At 39.0% G+C, this 20,578-nt stretch overlaps 1 protein-coding gene across 1 annotated transcript; it reads right to left on the minus strand.

Annotated features, from left to right (window-relative positions):
- Positions 1-13,028: 13,028 nt before the first annotated feature.
- Positions 13,029-18,584, minus strand: LOC115664647 (alkaline ceramidase TOD1-like). The gene is made up of 4 exons (XM_030586546.2): positions 18,347-18,584; positions 18,017-18,232; positions 17,127-17,690; positions 13,029-13,812 (listed from the first exon to the last, which is right to left on the minus strand). Exons 1-4 carry the CDS (start codon positions 18,582-18,584, stop codon positions 13,481-13,483), a joined length of 1,350 nt encoding a protein of 449 aa, XP_030442406.2. The 3' UTR covers positions 13,029-13,480.
- Positions 18,585-20,578: the final 1,994 nt, after the last annotated feature.

Raw genomic sequence — 20,578 nt, forward strand, 5'->3', positions numbered from 1 at the left:
GCTTTTCTCGATTTGAGCCTCTCTGTTTCTCTCCCTTGCCACTTACTCACAAATGCATCTCTTAGAACATCCAGTCATAGCTACTGAGCATTGATGAGTATATTCTATTTTGGTTGACTCAATTTGATATTTAAAGCAAGAATATGCACAGCACTTGAGACTGTGATGATAGATTTAAGCTGAAACAAATGGTTCTTCAAAGTCCATTTGGTTTTCTGTCAATTGATAATCAAGAGATGGAACAAAATGTTTAAATGTGAGCATTCATCCTCAAATCAGAGTATCCATTTCGTGTTTGATAAGCAAGATCCTCATGTAGATTCTTTATTATTATTACCTTTTCCCTTGCAATAAAGTACATGCATAGAAACTGGGTTAATCATGGTATTCATCAATGAATGCAATTTTGTAGGGATTGGGGATCGATTCCATAGACCTATTCGGGAACCGGATCGAACTGGTGGTACGGTTCCCGAGTGGATCTATGTAACCAACGGGCGATTTTCAGCTCTAATTTTTCTGAATCAGTCCTTAATGGACGGTTCTCGGTACTAAGGTGGGAACTGTCCACCTGGACCATGCTCACCCCTACCACTTAGAGCCAAGGTCGCCCCATCGCGCTTTAAGTTGTGTCCGTACACTAACACAACTTGCTCAAACACCTCCATGTCGAAAATGTGGAGCTTGGGCTTCGAGCTCATGAGATCAATCACGTATGCAAAGGCCAATTGATCCTTTGGATTAAACGTGTCCAACTTGTTGAACAAGAGGCACAAGAAGAGGTTCTTGGTAGGAGTGTGCCGCCTCAAAATCATGGTTCGATCCGGTATATTTACGACAAATGCAAGAGCTTTTCATTCAAAGTTTCTTGGATAGAAAATAGTCATGTATTGAAAATTACGGAAGCAAAGAGTACAAAATAATTACAAATCAATCTCCTAGATGTAAAAAACTGTTCCTATTTGAATGCAATGTTTGAGGGGCTCTTGGCATATTGATGCAATGGAAGGACTAATAGTGTAAACCCCAAAATTATTCTATCTTGCTTTCATGGTCGGACCACAACTATAGTAATTTGTGGTGACTTTACATTCTTAAATAAGAAGATCAATACCAATTTCTCGCCATCGTTTTTTTTTGCAAAAAAAATTATATGTATTAAGTAGAAAAACCCCTAAGTGCATCTGTGATTAACATATGAGGAGTGCAAAAACATAAACAGTCAACTCATATATATATGCAATACACTCTAAAAAATTCGAATTAAAGGGACTCGCACTATAAGAATGATAGGTGCCTTATCAATTTCAGTCACGCTTGACCTCGCGGATGCACACACATCATACACATATACTAGTTGAAAAACCAGCAATCATTCATATAATTAGTAATTAAGGGAGAAAAGCACCAACATTACAAGCAACCACTACTACCTATTTTTAGGGATAAGAACAATAGGAGTATCATAACTTTCGTACGGCGCTCACTTGAGTACCATAACTTTTTTTTCGCTCATTAAAGTACCACATCGGAGTAAAATTGATCATTTGAGTGCCATTTCCGGCAAATTATCCTATGTGGATTTTTTTTATTAATTTCCCATTCCAACGTGGATTTTTTTTTATTTTTGAATTTTTTTATTAATTGTCTACGTTAGCGTTGGCGATGACACGTCGGATTTTCTGGTGAGGCAAATCGCCGATGACACTTAAGTGATCGATTTTTCAAATTTGTGGCACTCAAGTGAGTGCCATACGAAAGTTGTGGCACTCTTTGTATACTTATCCCAAAAATGCTTATATATGTGTCCATTGAAGGAGTGATTATTTAAATATTTGGGAAAATTATCAATTTAGTTCTAAACTTATTGGACATATGTCAATTCAGCTTTAACTTCCCAATTTTATCAATATCATGCTACACATTTGCACGATATTTAAATGTTGTCTTTCCTGCCAATTGCCGTTGCAAATTGCGATATGAAAATCAACAAATTGCCCACGTTAGCATGCCACTTAGGATGACCAGTGATGACTAAACGCCATGTCAGCGATTTTTGTGGCAATTGGCGAGAAAGACTATATTGAAATATCGCCCAAAAGTTTAGGATTGTTTTGATAAAACTCAATAGTGAGGCTGATTAAGTGAAAAATTAGCTATTGATAAGAAAATTATGACAATTGTAATTGCATTATAAGACAATCAAATCAAACCATTGGCAAATACATATTTTTTTGTCAATTCTAAATGCATCGGAATTTTCAAAGAAAAGAAAAGAAAAGAAAGTCAAAAAATAATCTTAAATTTAGGACCTGGAAGAGATATTATGGTCAATTTAAGGTAATAGGGGGCGTTGGAAGTCAAAAAATGGATGGAAAAAGGATTTTATGTGTTTATCCTTTTCACATAATTGCTCGTTTAAATGTTAAACTTAACCTACTTATTTATATTTGAGTTGATGCGAGTAAAATAAGGAGAGAGTATGATGGGTTTCTAGAGTCAAGGGCCGTAAAAATAATAGGCAAATGATGTAATTTATAATTAATACTAGTACATAATAATTTTTTTGATGATATTTTAGGACGTGTTTGTTTCGCAAAAAATGTACCATTTCCGGAAAATACTTTCTAGAAAGTCATTTTCCAGGAAAATGAGTTCATTTTTCAGTGTTTGGTTAAAACTTATAAAAGACTTGGAAAGTATTTTTAGTTGTTTGGTGAAGAAAATCTGATGGTGAAAATTCTAAAAAAAAATTATATATTTTAAATTATTTCCAATTGCCGGCCTAAAAAAGAAAACAAAAAAAGAAAGAAAAGATATTAACAAATTCAAGATGAGCAATTCCGGAAAGTGTTTTCACTTTCTTAGATTGGGAAATTTACTTTCCTAATTTTATACATGAATGTTTTCCTTGACCAGAAAGTGTTTTCTATTGACTTACCATTTTCGGCGAAAGTTCGAAAAATGTATTCTCGAAAAATACTTTCCCTCAAACAAACACACCCTTAAAATATTTTGGATTTTATATGCAATAGGCCTGTTTCATGAGAAGTACCTAGTTTTTTTTATATATATGGTCCCCACTTCTATTAAGGGTTAATACCATGAAAAACCCTAAACTGGTACACCTGTGACAAATTTATCATAAACTATTTTTTTGGAACACAAAAAACTTTAAACTGATACACCGTGACAATTTTACCTCGAACTATTTTTTTGATCACCAAAAACCCCACACTGGTACATTTGTCATAATTTTACCTCAAACTAATTTTTTGACCACCAAAATCCCCAAACTGGTACATCCATGACAAATTTACCCTCCGTTAATTTTTGTTAAATTATATTGTCAAATTGCTAAGTTTGATGACACGTGGTAGTTGACGGGTATACCGATTTGGGGTTTTACCCCTCTGTTTGTCATAAGTTTACTAATTTGTGATTTTTCGTGATATTAATCCAATTTAACATATACTAATGGAGGGTTTTTGGTGTTTACTATTAATCAAATTTACTAGTTTGGGGTTTTTAGTGGTAAACAAAATTAGTTTCGGGGTAAAATTGTCACATGTATACTAGTTTTGGATTTTTTGTGGTTAAAAAATTCGTTCGGGGTAAAATTATCATAAGTGTACTAGTGTAGGGTTTTTGGTGGTAAAAAAAAATAGTTCGGGGTAAATTTGTCACAAGTGTACCAGTTCGGGGGTTTTTGGTGGTCAAAAAATTAGTTCGGAGTAAAATTGTCACAGGTGTACCAGTTTGGGGTTTTTCGTGATATTAACCCCTTCTATTAATATGTCTTATAAATAATTAATTAAAGCAAGACATTTGTCTATGTGGGAACCTTATGGTAAAATTTAGTGGGATAACTGCATTGATTGGCCTTCCCCAACCTTTTCACTCATAAATAAAAAAATTTGGGATAACGACAGTAGGAGTGCCATATCGAAGTAAAATCGATCATTTGAGTGCCATTCTTGGCAAATCGTCTTACGTGGATTTTTTTTTAATTAATTTTGCATTCCGTTGTGGAATTTTTTTATTTTTGAATTTTTTATTAAATTTTCACGTCAGCACCGATAATGCTAAGTAGGATGACCGACATCCATGTTGGATTTTCTGGCGAGGCAAATCATTGATAGCACTTAAATGATCGTTTTTTCAAATTTGTGGCGTTCAAGTGAGTGAAAAAAAAGTTATGGCACTCAAGTGAGCGCTGTACGAAAGTTATGGTACTCTTAGTGTACTTATCCCCCTATTTTTGAATTGGGTTCCTAAAAATATTATCGGCCCCTGGAATTCATTTGTGAATCACATAAGAGTGCAAAGACATGGACAGTTGACTCATAATTATGTGTGCGATACACTTTTAAAAAATTGAATTGAAGGGGATCGCACTATAAGGATCATAGGTGCCTTACCAATTTCACCCAGAGATGCACGCGCGGACACACACGCATATGTACACGTATACTAGTTGAAAAACCAACAATCATTCATATAATCAGTAATTAAGGGAGAAAAGCACCTACATTACAAACAGCCAATACCCATTTTTGAATTGGGTTTTTATAAATATTTTTAACCACATATATCAGTCTATTTAATGGGTTAACCCATAATTGATAGTTCAACTACCCAATAATCTATTGTAAGAGTCCATATCTATAATCACTTGCATGTGGGCGGACCAGCAAAAGGACAAATCATTGCATGGACACTCTCTCTGCCTACGGCCTATTCCTGGCTATTCAAGAATAAATGAGGAAACTTTTCTCTCCATTCAAACAGGCTTAACCCCGAAAAGGGAGTGAAAAGTGCAAATGCCCTGCTCTCTCGTTAGGGCTTCTCTCTCTTCTCCGGTAAGAGTTCTTCCCTACCCCATTGGTGATAACTAACCCAAATCCCTCCCCTCCCCAGAACCCTAAATCTTCCCAACCTGTTTTACCCTAACATCACACCCCCACTTCTTCCCATTACCCACAAAGAAATCTAGAAACCCAGAAACACACATTCCCTTCTAAAGGATCTGATGCCCACTAACCGATGGATGACCAGCGAGGAAGAGTCTTTGGAGGTCAAATTTGGGCCCTCTAGCGACTGTTCTCTCTCCATGTCTGTTGGGCAAATTCGCAACTCAGCCTTGCATAATGACTCACCGGTCCCCTCCGCAATAGCTCTGTAACTTGCCTACAACACAAACAAGGTCTGGTTCTTGGTGTTCGCTGTTGATGCTGCTCCTCTCCTGTTCTTGGTGTTCGCTGAATCACAGGAAGGCATGATGATTTCGTGGTGGTATGATCCGAATCTTTGCTTCGTCATTGCTTCTAATCGACGAAGACGCCTGCCACATGTTTGATCATATGCCCGAGTGAAATTAGTGTAAGAATCTGGGAACGGTTCTTACACTTTGATGTCTGGTTGACTGTTGTGTGTTCGCTGTTGATACTGCTTCTCTCCTGGTGGTAATTTGTCCATGGTGCGACGCTCCTATAAAGCAACAATGGAGAAAATCAACGATGAAGAAACTCGAATGGCTGCCCTTTGTAAGAGCCTAGGTTCATTATGGTCAGATTCGGATATTGCTATTATGAAAGGGGTAGTTTCCCCAGAAAAATTGAAAGAATGTAATCTGACCATTTTTGGGAAAATCTTTAATAATCCGAGCATAAGCTTTCAAGCCTTCCAAAATACAATGCGAAGGACATGGAGGTCCGATTCTGTCACTTTCCAAGAGCTGGATGCTGGTATGTTTGCTGTAATGTTCAAATCCGAAATAGAGAAGAAAAGAGTGCTTGATAATGGTCCGTGGTCCTTTGCGAATCATCTTTTAATTCTCAAACCCTGGGAACCGAATATGCTAACACATGAATATGAGTTTAACTTCTGCTCGTTCTGGGTACAAATCCATGGGTTCCCGTATAATTGGCTATCTGAAGAAGCAGTGAATGAAGCAGCAAAATTTAGCGGCCAAGTCTCGGAGGTTCGAGTATTCTCTAAAGGTCCTGGTTCCCAAAATACAGGGAAAGCGAGAGTAACTATGAACTTATCTAAGCCTCTAAAGTCTGGAATTCTTACTGATAATGGAGATAGGAAATTTTGGTTAGATTTCAGGTATGAGAGGCTTCCCCACTTCTGTTATGCTTGTGGAAGGATAGGACACTATGCCAAATTTTGTCAAGAAGTAGCCTTTGATGAGGGAAAGATGGATGAATGTCGCTTTGGGAGCTGGCTAAGAGCTGAAGAGAAAGAATGGAGTCCACATTGGAAGATATTTAACGGGGAATTGGAGGAAGAGAGAATGACAGAAGATTTTATCCCTGAAACTCGAGTTTGCTCTACTCTACTGGTGCCTTCTAACAAGGGTACTAGCAAGTTGAAACTTAGGATAATACCCAAAAACAGAGCAAGGGAAAAGGTGTATTTATAGGGGAAGGTAGTTCTCTAAACCAGCAAGACCATGTATCTGCATTGGCACCACTTCTACTTTCAGCTCCTGTGCAGGTACAAAAGTCCATAATCTCTGTTGTGGAACAGTCTGTAGTGGGCAGCCAGAAGAAGAATAGTAAGGGACCAAAGCTTCAGGCCAATAAAAAACAGCGACGTTACAGCCCTTACGATTCCAAGATGGCAAATCAACATACCGTGGATGAGACAAATTTGATGGAAACTCCTATTCATGTTGTAGCAGAAGCAAGTGAATGGGCTTTGGAGGCTAGCCCTAATAAGCCTCTGGGTTACAAGTGAAACTTATAAGTTGGAACTGTCAGGGGTTGGGCACACCACTGACAGTTCGAGAACTTAGAGCCCTCGTGGCTCAAGAAAGGCCTAATTTGGTGTTTCTGATGGAAACTAAAAATCAGGAACAAATGCTTCATCAAATAAAAAGACAGCTACAGTTTCAGAATTGCTTCATAGTAAAACCAGTGGGTATTGCAGGAGGTATGGCTATTTTTTGGAACGACCAAGTTTCTTTAAAAGTGGAGTCACACTCAGAATTTTTTATAGATGTAGAGTGTGTGATCGAGGAGAGTAAACAGAAGATGCGACTTACCTTCGTTCATGCACCATCGCAGTTTAATGAGAGAGTTCTCTTATGGGACAAATTACATGGCATTAGTCTCATGAAACACCTCCCCTGGGCTTGCATTGGAGACTTCAATGAGATTCTTTATCATTGGGAGAAGGTTGGGATACGCATGGCCGAGCATTATAGACTCAATGCTTTTCGAGACTTCCTACATGCTTGCTCGTTGATGGATATGGAGAGTAAAGGTTGTGCTTTCACATGGTCTAATCACAGGGAAGGAGAGGCTTTTGTTAAGGAGAAACTTGATAGGGTGTTATGTACCATGGATTGGAGGGTTAGCTTCCCCAACGCTGAAGCATTTGCACTCCCAGCAGTTGGCTCAGATCATAGTCCTTTATTGCTGTCTTTATTTCCTAAACCAGTGAGAAGGAAAAGAGAATTCAGATTTGAGATGTTTTGGCTAGAAGATGCTGAATGTGAGCAGATTGTTAGAAATAGTTGGCATTCCTCTGAACTAGCAAATGAGGAACTATCCAGACGTCTACAAATAGTTTCAAAAGCTCTGCAAGAGTGGAGTAGGAGGAAATTCTCAAATGCAAAAAAGGGAATCAAGACCATGAAGAAAGAAATTCAGGAACTTACTAACAGCAAAACAGTCCTCATTGATGGAGAGAGAGTGCGGTACCTAAAAAAGGAAATAGAGAAAATATGGATACAAGAGGAGATGTACTGGGGTTTGCGATCAAGAATCAGCTGGCTAAAGTGTGGGGATAAAAATACAAAATACTTCCATGCCACTACAATACAGAGAAGGCAACGGAACAAGATCTCAATGTAACTCAGAAGGGGTTTGGATCTGTGACTTAGGTCAACTAAAACAGCAGACAATGGATTTCTTCAGAACTTTGTACAGCTCTGAGGGCCCTCGACATTTTGAACCTATAATGGAGTTTGTTCCTAACTTAGTGGGAGAGGAGATAAACCAAGTCTTAACTGCAGAATTGACAATGAAAGAAGTTACAGAAGCTGCTCATCAACTAGGTGCCACTAAAGCACCAGGGCATGATGGACTACATGGGAAATTCTACCATCATCACTGGGAAGATCTAAAACATGGGGTGTTCAAAGAAGTACAAAGCTTTCTAAACTGAGGGATTCTCAACCCAGAGCTAAATAGAACGCACATATCACTTATCCCAAAGATCCTTAACCTAGAGAAGCTGGAACAATACCGCCCCATTAGCTTATGTAACTTTGCTTATAAAATCTTCTCAAAAGTCTTGGCGAATAGACTGAAACCATGGATGCCAAACTTCATCTCGAAAGAGCAGAGTGCATTTGTAAGTGGCAGACAGATGCAAGATAACATTTTAATTGTCCAGGAAGTGCTACATCAACTCAGAATTAGAAAGAGAAAGAAGAAGTTCTAGGTTGTCCTTAAACTTGATATGAAAAAGGCATTTGACAGAGTCGAATGGGATTTTATGGAAGCTTGCTTGCTAAGAATGGGATTCAGTGCTCAATGGGTTAGATGGGTTATGCAATGCATCACGACTGTGTCTTATAGTGTAAAGTTGAACGGAGAGCCATTGCCCTATTTTCATCCCTCAAGAGGTCTTCGCCAAGGTGACCCACTTTCTCCATATTTATTTATCATTGTGGTGAATGTATTATCCTTTATGATGAAAAATGCACTGGAGAATGGGATTATCAAAGGAATACAATTAAATAGATCATGCCCAACTTTGACCCACTTACTCTTTGCGGATGACTCAATCTTCTTCCCGGATGGAACAATTAATGAGTGCCAAAGTGTAGCTGCAATCTTGAATCAATACTGCTATGCCTCGGGTCAAGCTATTAATTTGAATAAATCTGGATTGTTTGCTAGTAAAGATTGCCCACAAAGATTGAGACAGAATATGATTGCGGAGATGCGAGTGCCAATTATAGAGAAAACTGGCAAGTATTTGGGAATTCCTTCTGACTGGGGTGAGTCAAAGAAGCAAATGTTTGCGTGGATTATGGCGAGAGTCAATATGAAGCTAGAAGGCTGGAAAGAAAAGTTGATATCTAAAGCAGGGAAAGAAATCCTCATTAAAGCAGTGGTTCAAGCTCTCCCACAGTACGCTATGTCCATCTTTAAAGTTCCTATCTCCATTTGTCGTGCTATTGAACAGAAAATTGCTGCTTTTTGGTGGAGAAATGGGGCAAGCAAATCAGGATTGCATTAGAGAAACTGGAATGTGCTAAAACTTAGAAAGGATAATGGAGGATTGGGCTTTAGAGACCTCATCACCTTTAATAAGGCTATGTTGAGAAAACAAGCCTGGAGAATGACTCAGAACCCAACATCTTTGTGGAGTCAGGTACTTAAAGGACTCTACTTCCCTCATTGTGATTTCAGACATGCTGGTAAGGGGACACGACCATCTTGGGGGTGGCAAAGCCTCCTAATGGGCAGAGATGCTATTCTTCCCTCTATTATGTGGTCAGTTGGAAATGGGGAAAAGATTAGAATTAGAGAGGATAAATGGCTACCCAGAGGAATTATAGGGGGACCACCAAACAGAGAAGAGCCAGAGAAGGTAGCTGATCTGATACAAAAGCAAGATTCAACGTGGAATACACAGACCCTACATGCTCTATTTGATGAACAAACCTCCAATGAAATCCTCTCAATTCCGCTGCGATCTCAACTAACGGAGGATAAGTTGGTTTGGAACAACACTAGATCAGGGTCCTATACAGTTAAGAGTGGGTACAACAAACTAAGGGGAGAAACCGAGAAACAGATCGCAACTTCAGCGTCCACCTCGTATCAGACCCCTCGAAAACTATGGACAAGGATCTGGCAGGCAAGAACCATTCCAAAAATCAAATTTTTCCTGTGGGGACTGTGCCAAAATGCTTTGCCTACCAAGGAAAATTTATTTAAAAGGAGTATTGTTCAAGAACCTACATGCAGTCTGTGTAACCAACAGGTTGAGACAACCGAGCACTTATTCCTACTCTGCCCATGGACAAATCAGGTGTGGTCGAACCCGGCCCTGCATATTCAAATCTCTAGTCAAGGACTTACGAGGATTGAAGAGTGGCTACTAAATTTCAAAAGTACCTCAATCTCCTTTGATTTGCTAGCGGTGGTTCTCTGGTATATATGGAAATGGAGGAACAACTTCATTTTTCGAAGTCAATCCCCAAATCCGCAACACCTGGTGAGTTCTGCCATGGCCATGCACCAGAATATTTGCCGATGGACTAAACCGGAGAAGAACACCAACTCAAAGGATAGCCACTCACTTAAATCGTGGCGACCACCGGAGAAAGGGGTTCTCAAGTGGAATATTGACGGATCCTACACTCCAGGTTCAACAGAAGGATCCATAGCTGGTATTTGCCGTGATTTCTCGGGGAAGATTGTGGATGGATTTGCTAAAATGGTGAGAGCAAATTCAGCTCTCAATGTGGAAACCCTTGCTTGCCTTGAAACTCTGAAGCTACTTCATGCACGAAGGGAAAAAGACAAAATGAGATACCTGCTAGAATCTGACAACTTGATTTTGGTTAATTGCCTTTTAGGCTTAGATATTTCTCCATGGGAAGCCACTCCACTTATTACCGAATGCAAACTTCTGCTAGTCCATTTACCTAATGTTCTTTTAGCCCACTGTAATAGGGAAGAAAATCAGGTGGCAGACTGGATTGTTAAGACTCAAAGGTGCAAATCTTTGCCCTATAATTGGGTCTTTAACCCTCCCGCAACCCTTTGGAACCTTGTATGTGCTGAAGCTTATCTTGATGAAATGAAATGATCTTGTTTTCGACCAAAAAAAATAAAAATAAATGAGGATATTCTAAGAAAAAATAAAGATTGCAATCTCTTAAAAATAGGAGGTCACTTTTAAAAAAAAAAATAGTATAGATAAGTAATTAGTGTTTGTATAATGAACGACTTCTTTACCTACTAGTTCAGATTTCGTAGATAGTAAAAAGAACAGTTTGGGAATTTCCAATCCTCTACAATTCCAATTTGAAATAATTCCAAGATAGGGACATCATGCCATCTTGTAGAGCACAATAGAACGTAACTTCAACGCAACGTGGAGCCTCCACAAATTTGGCCTAGAGAATAATTTGTTAAAGATTTGGGGTGTAAAACAAAATATCTGGGTCCCGTCACTATTGTTCACCCCAAAACTGAGAAGAAAAGCTGTATGCTGAATTTGCAAAAATGCCCCTGTACTCCCTAATTTCACACCTATTTGTCTTCTTCATAGCCATAGGTACGTTCGTTCTTAGTAAAGATAACTTTTAATAAAAAATTTTACTTAAGATTTGGTGTATAAAAGGAAGACTATAATTTACTTTGCTCACGTGTAATTAACATGGTTGTTTCCAAAATTATTAAAACCAAGGTGATTACGTACTTATATTTTCTGTGGGATGATTGTTCAAAAAGTTCTAAACCTATTGCACGCGGACGATTAAGTCTTAAACTTTTCAATTCGGCTAGTTCAGTCCTAAACCTTGGACGATTTGCCAATGTAGTCCTTCTGGTCAATTTTGGCTGAAAAATGCTCATGTAGAAGTTGACCATCCGAAGGCCGAAGCCACGTCAGATCGTCAAAGGGTTTAGGACTAAATTGACTAAATTAAAAAGTTTACGATTAAATTGGCCGATATATAAAAATACACACTTTCCCCTATATTTCTTAATCCCTTCTTCACTTTTTTTTTTAATCCGCCTCGAAATTTTTCACCAAGGTTTTTCTTCACCTCCTACACTACGCGCTTCCAAACAAAAGCCAGGCTTTTCTAGAGCACAACAGCGTTGACCAAATGAAGAACATAATAATAAGAAAAAATGGTGAAAACATTCAAGCCGGTCTAGAGGGTGACGGTCCGGTAGGTTCTTTCCAAAACAATGCATGTGGCAAGTTTTTCTTAATAAAATCAAGTTAGGTTAACCGTGATTGCATAATTGCTAACCCCTTCCCTCCCTATCGCCGTAGTCAACTCGCCTCTCCGCCACTACCGCTAACCCCTTCCCTCGCCATGAGATGCCGTATGTGGCGTCCATGGTCGCGAGCTCCAAGCTCCGATGGCCATGGCCAGTAGCTCGAGCTTTGAGCTCCAGCAATCATGGTGAGAGCTAAGATTTAGTGCGGCCATGGCTGCGAGATGCCAAATCTAGCGCGACCATGGTGCGAGCTCAAGCTGGGAGGAGACGGGTTGATAACCCTCGTCGCTCTGATGTCAACTATGATCGGCCATGATGATCAATCAACCGTAACTTTCCAGCTTAAGCTTGCAGTACAGTGTTGGAGTGAATTAGGGATTTCTAACAACATTAATTTGTGTTTCGTTTTTTCCTATGATGTGGATAGGTTTTCTTACAAGCGCGGTGCATAATTTTTATTTGTTATGAATAGGGATTACTAAAGACACCTCCTAGCACCCCTTGATTGCTTCCCTACTTATTTTCTAATTGGGTATATTAGTTTGACTTGAACTCTCTCGCTAGACGTTTAAGATCCTCTTAAGTACTTTATTTTGTTTTCCTTCTTTCATTTCGAAATTGTTAGCCCAGTTTTTTGTGTCGTTAACCTCAACAACAGAAGACACATCAGGGTCATCAAGAACGAAAATGTCTAGGCATGGATTTGTCATTGACAGTGAAAATATATTTCGCTGACTAATTTTTCTAAACATGCATATAATCTTTACAGATACGATTTTATCCACCATTAATTTCCAGATTTTAACTTTTCGCTCGTTCACTAACCATAAAGTCAAGGTTGGATAAGATTGCTTGCGGAGAAATACTTTTACAGTAGTAATGTATGCTACATTATTTCAAATGCAAAATGATTTTTGTGATGTCCAATTTTAAGAGGACCATTGCTTGTGGACATTCATTTATTATCCACCTTTTTGAATAATGGAAAATCAAGATGGAAGATACTTGCATTTCCTTGATTTTTTGGCTGACGACTTCAATTAAATGAATCGAATCTTATTTATTAAATCGCGGGAAAGATTACATCAAATTTGATAACCATGCTTATGAAACCACATGATCTTTGTATAAACTTGACTATCCCTAATCAAACAGCATAAATTCTTCATACCTCTCTAAATCAAACAGCACAAAATTTCCCCTCCCTCCCTTTGAACCCTCTTTTTGCCCTTTTTCACCGGGCAAAACCCAAAAGACGAAAACATAGAGTTCATGCAATTCGTGACACGTGGCGCATCACCGTTCCTGTTCCCAGACTTTCCAGCACGACAATGAATGGGGAAAGAACGAGGAGAGCACGAGCACAGCATGAATGTGCCTGACAACCTGTGATCTCCTGGCAGCTTTTCGCGTGCGAAATGCGGTTGGGCAGATCACCTTTCGTTTGTTTTCTTACGTTATCAGTTGGAGAGAATCAACTATGGGATTTACCCCCACATCTCCTGCAGATACTTCTCACACCCGCCGCCAAAACTGCCGTTCTCCGACGACTCCGGAGAGCCCGCCCTCTTCGTCCTCCATGGCCCCCCGGTGGCCCCGCTGCCGCGCTTCAGGTTGTGCCTGTACTCCAGCACGACTTGCTCGAACACCTCCACATCGAACATGTGGAGCTTCGGCTTCGGGCTCATGAGGTCCCTCACATACGCAAAGGCCAGTTGATCCCTCGGATTGAATGCGTCCAGCTCGTTGAACAAGAGGCACGAGAAGAGGTTGCTGGCCGGAATGTGTCGCCTCAAAATCAGGGCGCTGTCCGGCACATCTGCAATAAATGCTAGAGCTTTTAGTTAAGAGTTTCATGAATTGGAAATAGCCTTGTATTCCGGGAGCAAAGAGTACAAAATAATTACGGTTCAATCTCCTAAATGCAGAAGAATGTAAATGACTTGCTTATAATTGTTCCTACTCGAATGCGATGTTTGAGGGGCTCCTGGCATCTTCACGCTACTAAAGGACAAATTGTATAGGACCCCAATATTATTCTATCTCTCGCTTTCATGGTTGGACCACAACATAGTAAGGTGTGGTAATTTTTCATTCTAAAATAACAAGAGCAATATCAATTTATTGGCGTCGTCAATTTTATAGAAAAAATGATATGCATTAAGTAAAAAATTCCATGAGTCCATCTGTGATTAACATATGAGGAGTGTAAAAACATGAACAGTCGACTCATAATTATATATGCAATACACTAAAAAAAATTGAATTAAAGGGACTCGGACTGTAAGGATCATAGGCGTCTTATCAATTTCACCTGCGCATGCGCGCAGGGACGCGCACACATACATACACATATACTAGTTGAAAAACCAGCAATCATTCATATTTATTAGTGAATAAGGGAGAAGAGCACCAACATTACAAACAGCCAATGCCTATTTTCGAATGGGTCCCTATAAATATTATTGAACCACTCACGAGGCTATTAAATGGGTTAATTGATAGTTTAACTACCCAATTATCTAATGGTAGAGTCCACATCTATAATCACTTGCATGTGGGTGGACCATCGAAAGGACAAATTATTGCATGGACACTCTCTCTCTGCCCACAGCCTATTCCTGGCTATTCAAGAATAATTTGCTTGATCAATAAAAGGGTACTTAGATTTTTTACTCAAATTTATTTATTTTTGGTTTGGAAACTTATATATTAAGTGGCTTCCCAATATTCCCATTGGAACTTTAGGCAAGCATGACCCATCCTTAAAATGGTTGGTTCTCAATAGAATCTTGCCAACCCTCAAGTCAGTTTGGTCAACAAAATTTAGTAAAAAATTGTTGTATCTTTAGCATTACTCAAATTTGAATTTCATGTCTTCAAGTTATGAACTTTTTATTAATCAATGAATGAAGCACTACTGGTACAATGATTTGCAAATGTCTGGAAAGAGATAAATACATTTAACCTTTTTTTTTCTGGTGAGGTTGAATGAAAAAAGAATATGTGCAAGGTAGAATTATGAATTTACACATTTACCCGTTGATTAAAAATCTATAAAATACTTAGTTGAGGACATTCCAAGGAAAAACAATGAAGATTGCGATCCCTTCAAAGTAGGAGGTCCTCTTTGTTTTTAAAATAATAGTATAGCTAAGTAATTATTTTTTGTATAATGAGTGACTTCTTTATCTACTAATTCAGATTTCGTAGATTCCAAAATGAACAGTGTGAACATTTCCAATTCGAGATAATTCCAAGATAGGGACGTCATGTCATCTTGTAGAGCACAATAGAACGTAACTTCAAAACAACGTCGAGCATCCCCACATTTGGCCTAGAGAGTAATTTGGTAAAAATTTGGGGTGTAAAGCAAATTATCTTGGTCCCGCCATTGTTGTCCTGCCCCCCCAAACTGAGAAGAAAAGCTGTGTAATATGCTGGTTTTGCAAAAATGCCCTTGTACTCCCAAATTTCACACTTATGTTCATTCTTAGTAAAAATAATTTGTAATAAAAAAATTACTTAAGATTTGGTGTATAAAAGGGAGACTATAAATTATTTTGCTCACGTGTAATTAACATGGTTGTTTTCAAATTTACTAAATCAGATGAGATTACGTTCTTATATCTTCTCTGGGATGATTGTCTAAAAAGTCCCAGATCTATTGTATGGATTTACCTCTAAACTTTTCAATTCCGCCAATTTAATCTAAATTATTGGACGATTTGCCAATGTAATCCTTCTGACCAATTTTGACCAAAAAACACCGATGTGGGACCGTCCTATGCCATGCAACATCGAATTGTCAAAAGATTTATGACTAAATTTACTAAATTGAAAAGTTGAGGATCAAATTGTCCGCTGTACATAAATATACTTTCCCCTTTATTTCTTAATCCCTTCTTCACCTAATTTTTTTTAATCCACCTTGAAATTTTTCACCAAGGTTTTTCTTCACCTCCCACACTTTGTGCTTCCAAACAAAAGCCAGGCTTTTCTAGAGCACAACAGCGTTGACCAAATGAAGAAAATAATAAGAAAAGATGGTGAAGACATTCAAACCGGTCTAGAGGGTGACGGTCCGGTAGGTTCGATAACAATCCTAAAACACACCGAGACCAGCAACTAACTGAGGACGACACATCAAAGAGGTTCATTCCGAAGCAATGCATGTGGCAAGTTTTTTTTTTTTATAAAATCAAGTTTGTTCAATCCTACTTGTACAATTGCATTGGCTATACATCAATCTAACTTTTTCTTTTCTTTATAGAATAATGCCGTGGCTAACTCGCCTATCCACCTCTACCGTTAACCCCCTTCCCTTGTCTCGAGACACTAGATGTGGCGGTCATGGCCACGAGCTCCGAGCTCCGGTGGCCAGGATCACGGGCTAGAGCTATGAGCTCTGGCGAACATGGCTTGAGTTCAACGTACGAGTGTATCGAGGATTTCTGATAACATTAATTTGTGTTTCTTGTTTTTATGACATAGACAGTTTTTGGCTACATGCGTAGTGCATAATTTTTTTTTGTTATGAATAGGGATTACTAATGACACCTCCTAGCAACCCTTGCTTGCTTCCATACTTGTTTTCTAATTGGGTATTTTAGTTTGACTTGAACTCTCACTAGACGTTCAAGACCCTCTAAGTACATTATTTTGTTTTCCTTCTTTCATTTTGAAATTGTTAGCCCAATTGTCGCGTTGTTAACCTCAACAACAGTAGACACACCGAGTCATCATCGACGAAAATGTCTAGGCATTGATTATCATTGATAGTGAATATATATTCCGCTAATTAATTTTTCCAAACATGCAAACAATCATATTTTGCAAAATATTTTGTAAGTTATTAATATTTCTTGAAACAAACCCTTGATGCCCATCGTGAAACAAGTTAGTTCTGTGGCTTGCAGAGCGCTTTTTGGCTAAGTACCATTTCCAGTTGTCGACTTTAATATATTCCTCTCTCTTGGACTTTTCTAGAGCAAGCTTCTTGGAAATTTCTTTAAAAAAAATTAGGAAAAATTTCCAATTCATTTTCCTAAACATTATATAAAATCAAGATTAGGAATTTTTCATTTTTAAAATTATTGATTTTTCGTGAATTAAACGGAGGAGGTAATGTACCTGAAGTATATGGAAGCTTGATGTGCGACCATGGTTGAAGCCCATTCTCGCAGTAAGTCTCCATTTGCTTCTTCAGCGAATCCACGTCCCACCACTTCTTCCACCTTGCGGTGGCCATCGCCTCTTCCATGGTGTGCACGTAGTACGGATGCTTCGACACCGCCATGTCCGCGCCCTCCCTCACGAGCAGTGAGTGGACCAGCAGGACCGGGTCGACCACCATCTGCAGCTTCGCGTCGATCCATACGCTGAATTTCGAGTTCGGGAACAGCCTGTGCACCAGGTGTTTCGGGATCACCCCATTCATCGCCGGGTTCCCGTACAGGCGCTCGCCCGCCACTTCCACGATCCTCCACGCTCCGATCCTGCGCGCTGCTCTCGAGTTCGGTGAGATCAAGTTGTGGTTCTCGAGGACTTTCGTGGTGGCGCTGTCGACGAACATGAAGAAGCATACGCTGGCGAGGGTTTGGGATCCGAGCCCTCTGGGCTGACGGATCTTATCGTGGCCGTTGAATATGGCGGAGGCAACGACCACTCCGCCGCATTTCTCCATGGCCTCCCTATCTAAATTTCCACGAGGAAGAAAAGGAAGGAATCAATTCAAACCCGATAAAATTCAATTCTTGCTGCAGAATTCGGTAACTCAGTTTCGATTTGGAAATTCTGAATGAAACGATTCAGACAGATATCAATGGATGTAAAGAAGCAGTAGAAACCAACAACGCAGCACAACAGAATCCACTGAATTTTCTGAACCCGTTTTCCTCATTTTGTGCATCTGAGCCAACAGAATTCAAGAAGGAACAGAGTACCAAAACAGAGGAGCAAAGAACCAAAAGAAAAACAAAAGAGGAAAAGAAAATTTCCCATAATTGCTGGCCAAGACTCACCGTCCATGCCGATTGGGAATTCCTTAAAGAATCCACAGGGGACTTCGACGCTTTCGTTCCGATGATCGAAATAAGAAAACCGCTCTCGGTCGCTGAACGTCCCACCGAAGTTATCATCTCCGCCCTGCTTGTACCTCAGGGGAGGCGGCTGCAGAGGTGACGACCACGAAGAATTCGCGCACAAATCATTGATCTCCTTGACCGCTTCCGAATAATCTGATCCACCAAAGAGGGAGAAAACACGAGATCAGCCGGCGACGAGGACGAAACAACCGCAGTTTCCTATCGGGAAAAGGCCAACCCCCGGAAAAGGGGTTTCGAAGAGGCGACCTGAGAAGAGGACGGGGGAGGAGCAGGAGGGGCGAGCGGTGGGGAGGGCGTACTTGTGCTCCCCGTAGGAAGGAGGGTAAGAGAAGAGAGGGGACTGGAGGGGGTCGAAGGGGGAGGATCGGAGGAGGCAATTGGCCGGGGAGAGGGAGGTGTAGAGGGCCAAGAAGAGGGTGGCGAAGAGGTAGAGCAGGGAGAAACAGAGCAGCTTCGATTGGAAGAGGACCGGTGGCTTCCCCATTAAAGTGTTTGTTGAGGCTCTACGGGTTTCCACGCCGCCCCACCTTTGATGAATTCGTCGCCATCATTCTTCTTTCCTCTTTTCGCTTTACGTACCCGCGAGGAATAATCAAGTGTGTAATCAAGTCCTTAAATCTGGTGTCTAGAAAAAGAAGTTTTCTTCTTAATTATTTATTTTACATGGCAATGGAGTAAGTATCCGGGGTTCTTTCAATACTATAGTAATTCCACCAGAAATGATAGTGGGTAATTTTATGCTTGGTAGTTTTACCGAAAATACATGGAAAATTACCAAAATCGTTATAAACATATTGCAATTATGCCAATTCAATCGTAAACTTTTTTTTTTGCCAATTAAGTCCTAATCCTTTTGTATTTGTGCAAATTCAGTCTATCCGGCTAATTTTGGCTAGCCTGCATTGACATGGCCGTCGGCCATCGTATGTGGCATGGGCCAACAATCAGCACTGACATGGAGAATTTTTCATAATTTTTTTCTATTATTTGTTTATTTTCTTTATTTTTTTTTTCATTTCCTTCTTCCTATGGCTGGTAACCGAGGTCCGGCGACTGATCCGAGGCAAGGGCCGGCGAGGTCGAGCTCGCCCTCACTATCATGGGCAAGGAGCCATGCCCAGCCATGGTAAGGCTCGACCTCACCCTCGCTAGCCAGGAGAAGAAGGAAAGAAAAACAAAAAAAGAGAAAGAAAACAAAAAAAGAAAAAAAGATTTAAAAAATCTATTGCTTTGTGTTTGAGCTCCAACACTTGGCAAAATTTGCAATGGATGATTGTCGATGAACCTCGTTGACTAATGAAGTCCTCATCGGTACCTTCTATATAATGTCTACTATCGATGACTTTATCGAGCGATCGATTCCCTTCAAGTTGTCAATTGTTTTGTTCATCTATTGCCTTTGCTTTGATCCAGCTTTGTTCTCACCGACAAATCCTACTACTTGTTGATAATAATCAAGAGTCGATCATTTTATTTTTCTCGACAGTACGGTACATGTTTGACTCTCACATTATTAAGTGGAGGCAATTACACATGTACTTTACAATTTTTTTCTTTAAAAGAGGGCAATTTCAATCTTTTACCTATTGAAAGCACTTTGTACCTTATGACATAAAAAAGAATGCACTTTGTACCTTGTAAGCATTTATGTGTCTTTTCTTAACCTTTCAATTTTTAATATCTCAATTTATTAAGATAAAATATAATACTTGCTTTTTCGATTGCAAAAAAAAAAGGATTTTTTTGGCTATGGTTGAAAATTGTGTATAATAAAATAAAGCTTCCTAATTATATAACTATTAATTATTTAATTTAAAAGCGCATTGTACATTCTTAAATAATGTTTCTCATAATAACACAATAGCCATATAAAATTCTCAAAAAAGTCGCAATTTGAAAAGAGGCAACTAGCTTTCGACCGAAAAAAAAAAACAAGAAAAAAGAAAAGAGGCAACTACTCTACAAGTAAAGCAATGGTGATTAATACAATATCCTTCATAATATGATACACAAGATGTTTTATGCGGCATGAATTGTTCTTACTATGCTATAAGATAAGATATTATAGCTACATTTAGACGACATAATTATAATATTTCTTTGTTTATATATTTGTAACGCATTATCTATACTTTAATAAAAAAAAAAGTAGCCTGTTTTTAAGTCGTCAAAATATCTTTAACAAATACTAGTTGATTTATGATATACACGTACAAATATGTAAACTTAATAGATTATAATGGTTCATTTGAATTCTTATGAAATTCAAATTGATCAAAATCTACATCTTATTTTATATTAGATTATCATCTTGAAATCACATTGATACTGATATCTATAAGAAATTCAAAACTCAAAATCATGCTATTTTAATCTAATTCCATGATTTAAGTTGTCCTACAAGCGAATTTAATGGTATTATTAAATTAGATATTACATCTATATGCATATGACATTATCATATCATTAGTTATATAT

This window comes from Syzygium oleosum, unplaced genomic scaffold (genome assembly GCF_021117445.2).
Source record: "Syzygium oleosum isolate NSW1041296 unplaced genomic scaffold, Sole_v2.1 Sole_v2.24, whole genome shotgun sequence".
Taxonomy (NCBI): domain Eukaryota; kingdom Viridiplantae; phylum Streptophyta; class Magnoliopsida; order Myrtales; family Myrtaceae; genus Syzygium; species Syzygium oleosum.

Bases quoted from the DNA above. Each gene is read 5' to 3' on its own strand.
- LOC115664647 (XM_030586546.2), bottom strand. From the start codon at position 18,584: ATGGGGAAGCCACCGGTCCTCTTCCAATCGAAGCTGCTCTGTTTCTCC. The intron at 17,691-18,016 runs GTGAGTCTTGGC...GTGGAAATTTAG, and splicing joins ATTCCCAATCGGCATGGACG to ATAGGGAGGCCATGGAGAAA. The intron at 13,813-17,126 runs GTACATTACCTC...CATTTATTGCAG, and splicing joins CAAGCTTCCATATACTTCAG to ATGTGCCGGACAGCGCCCTG.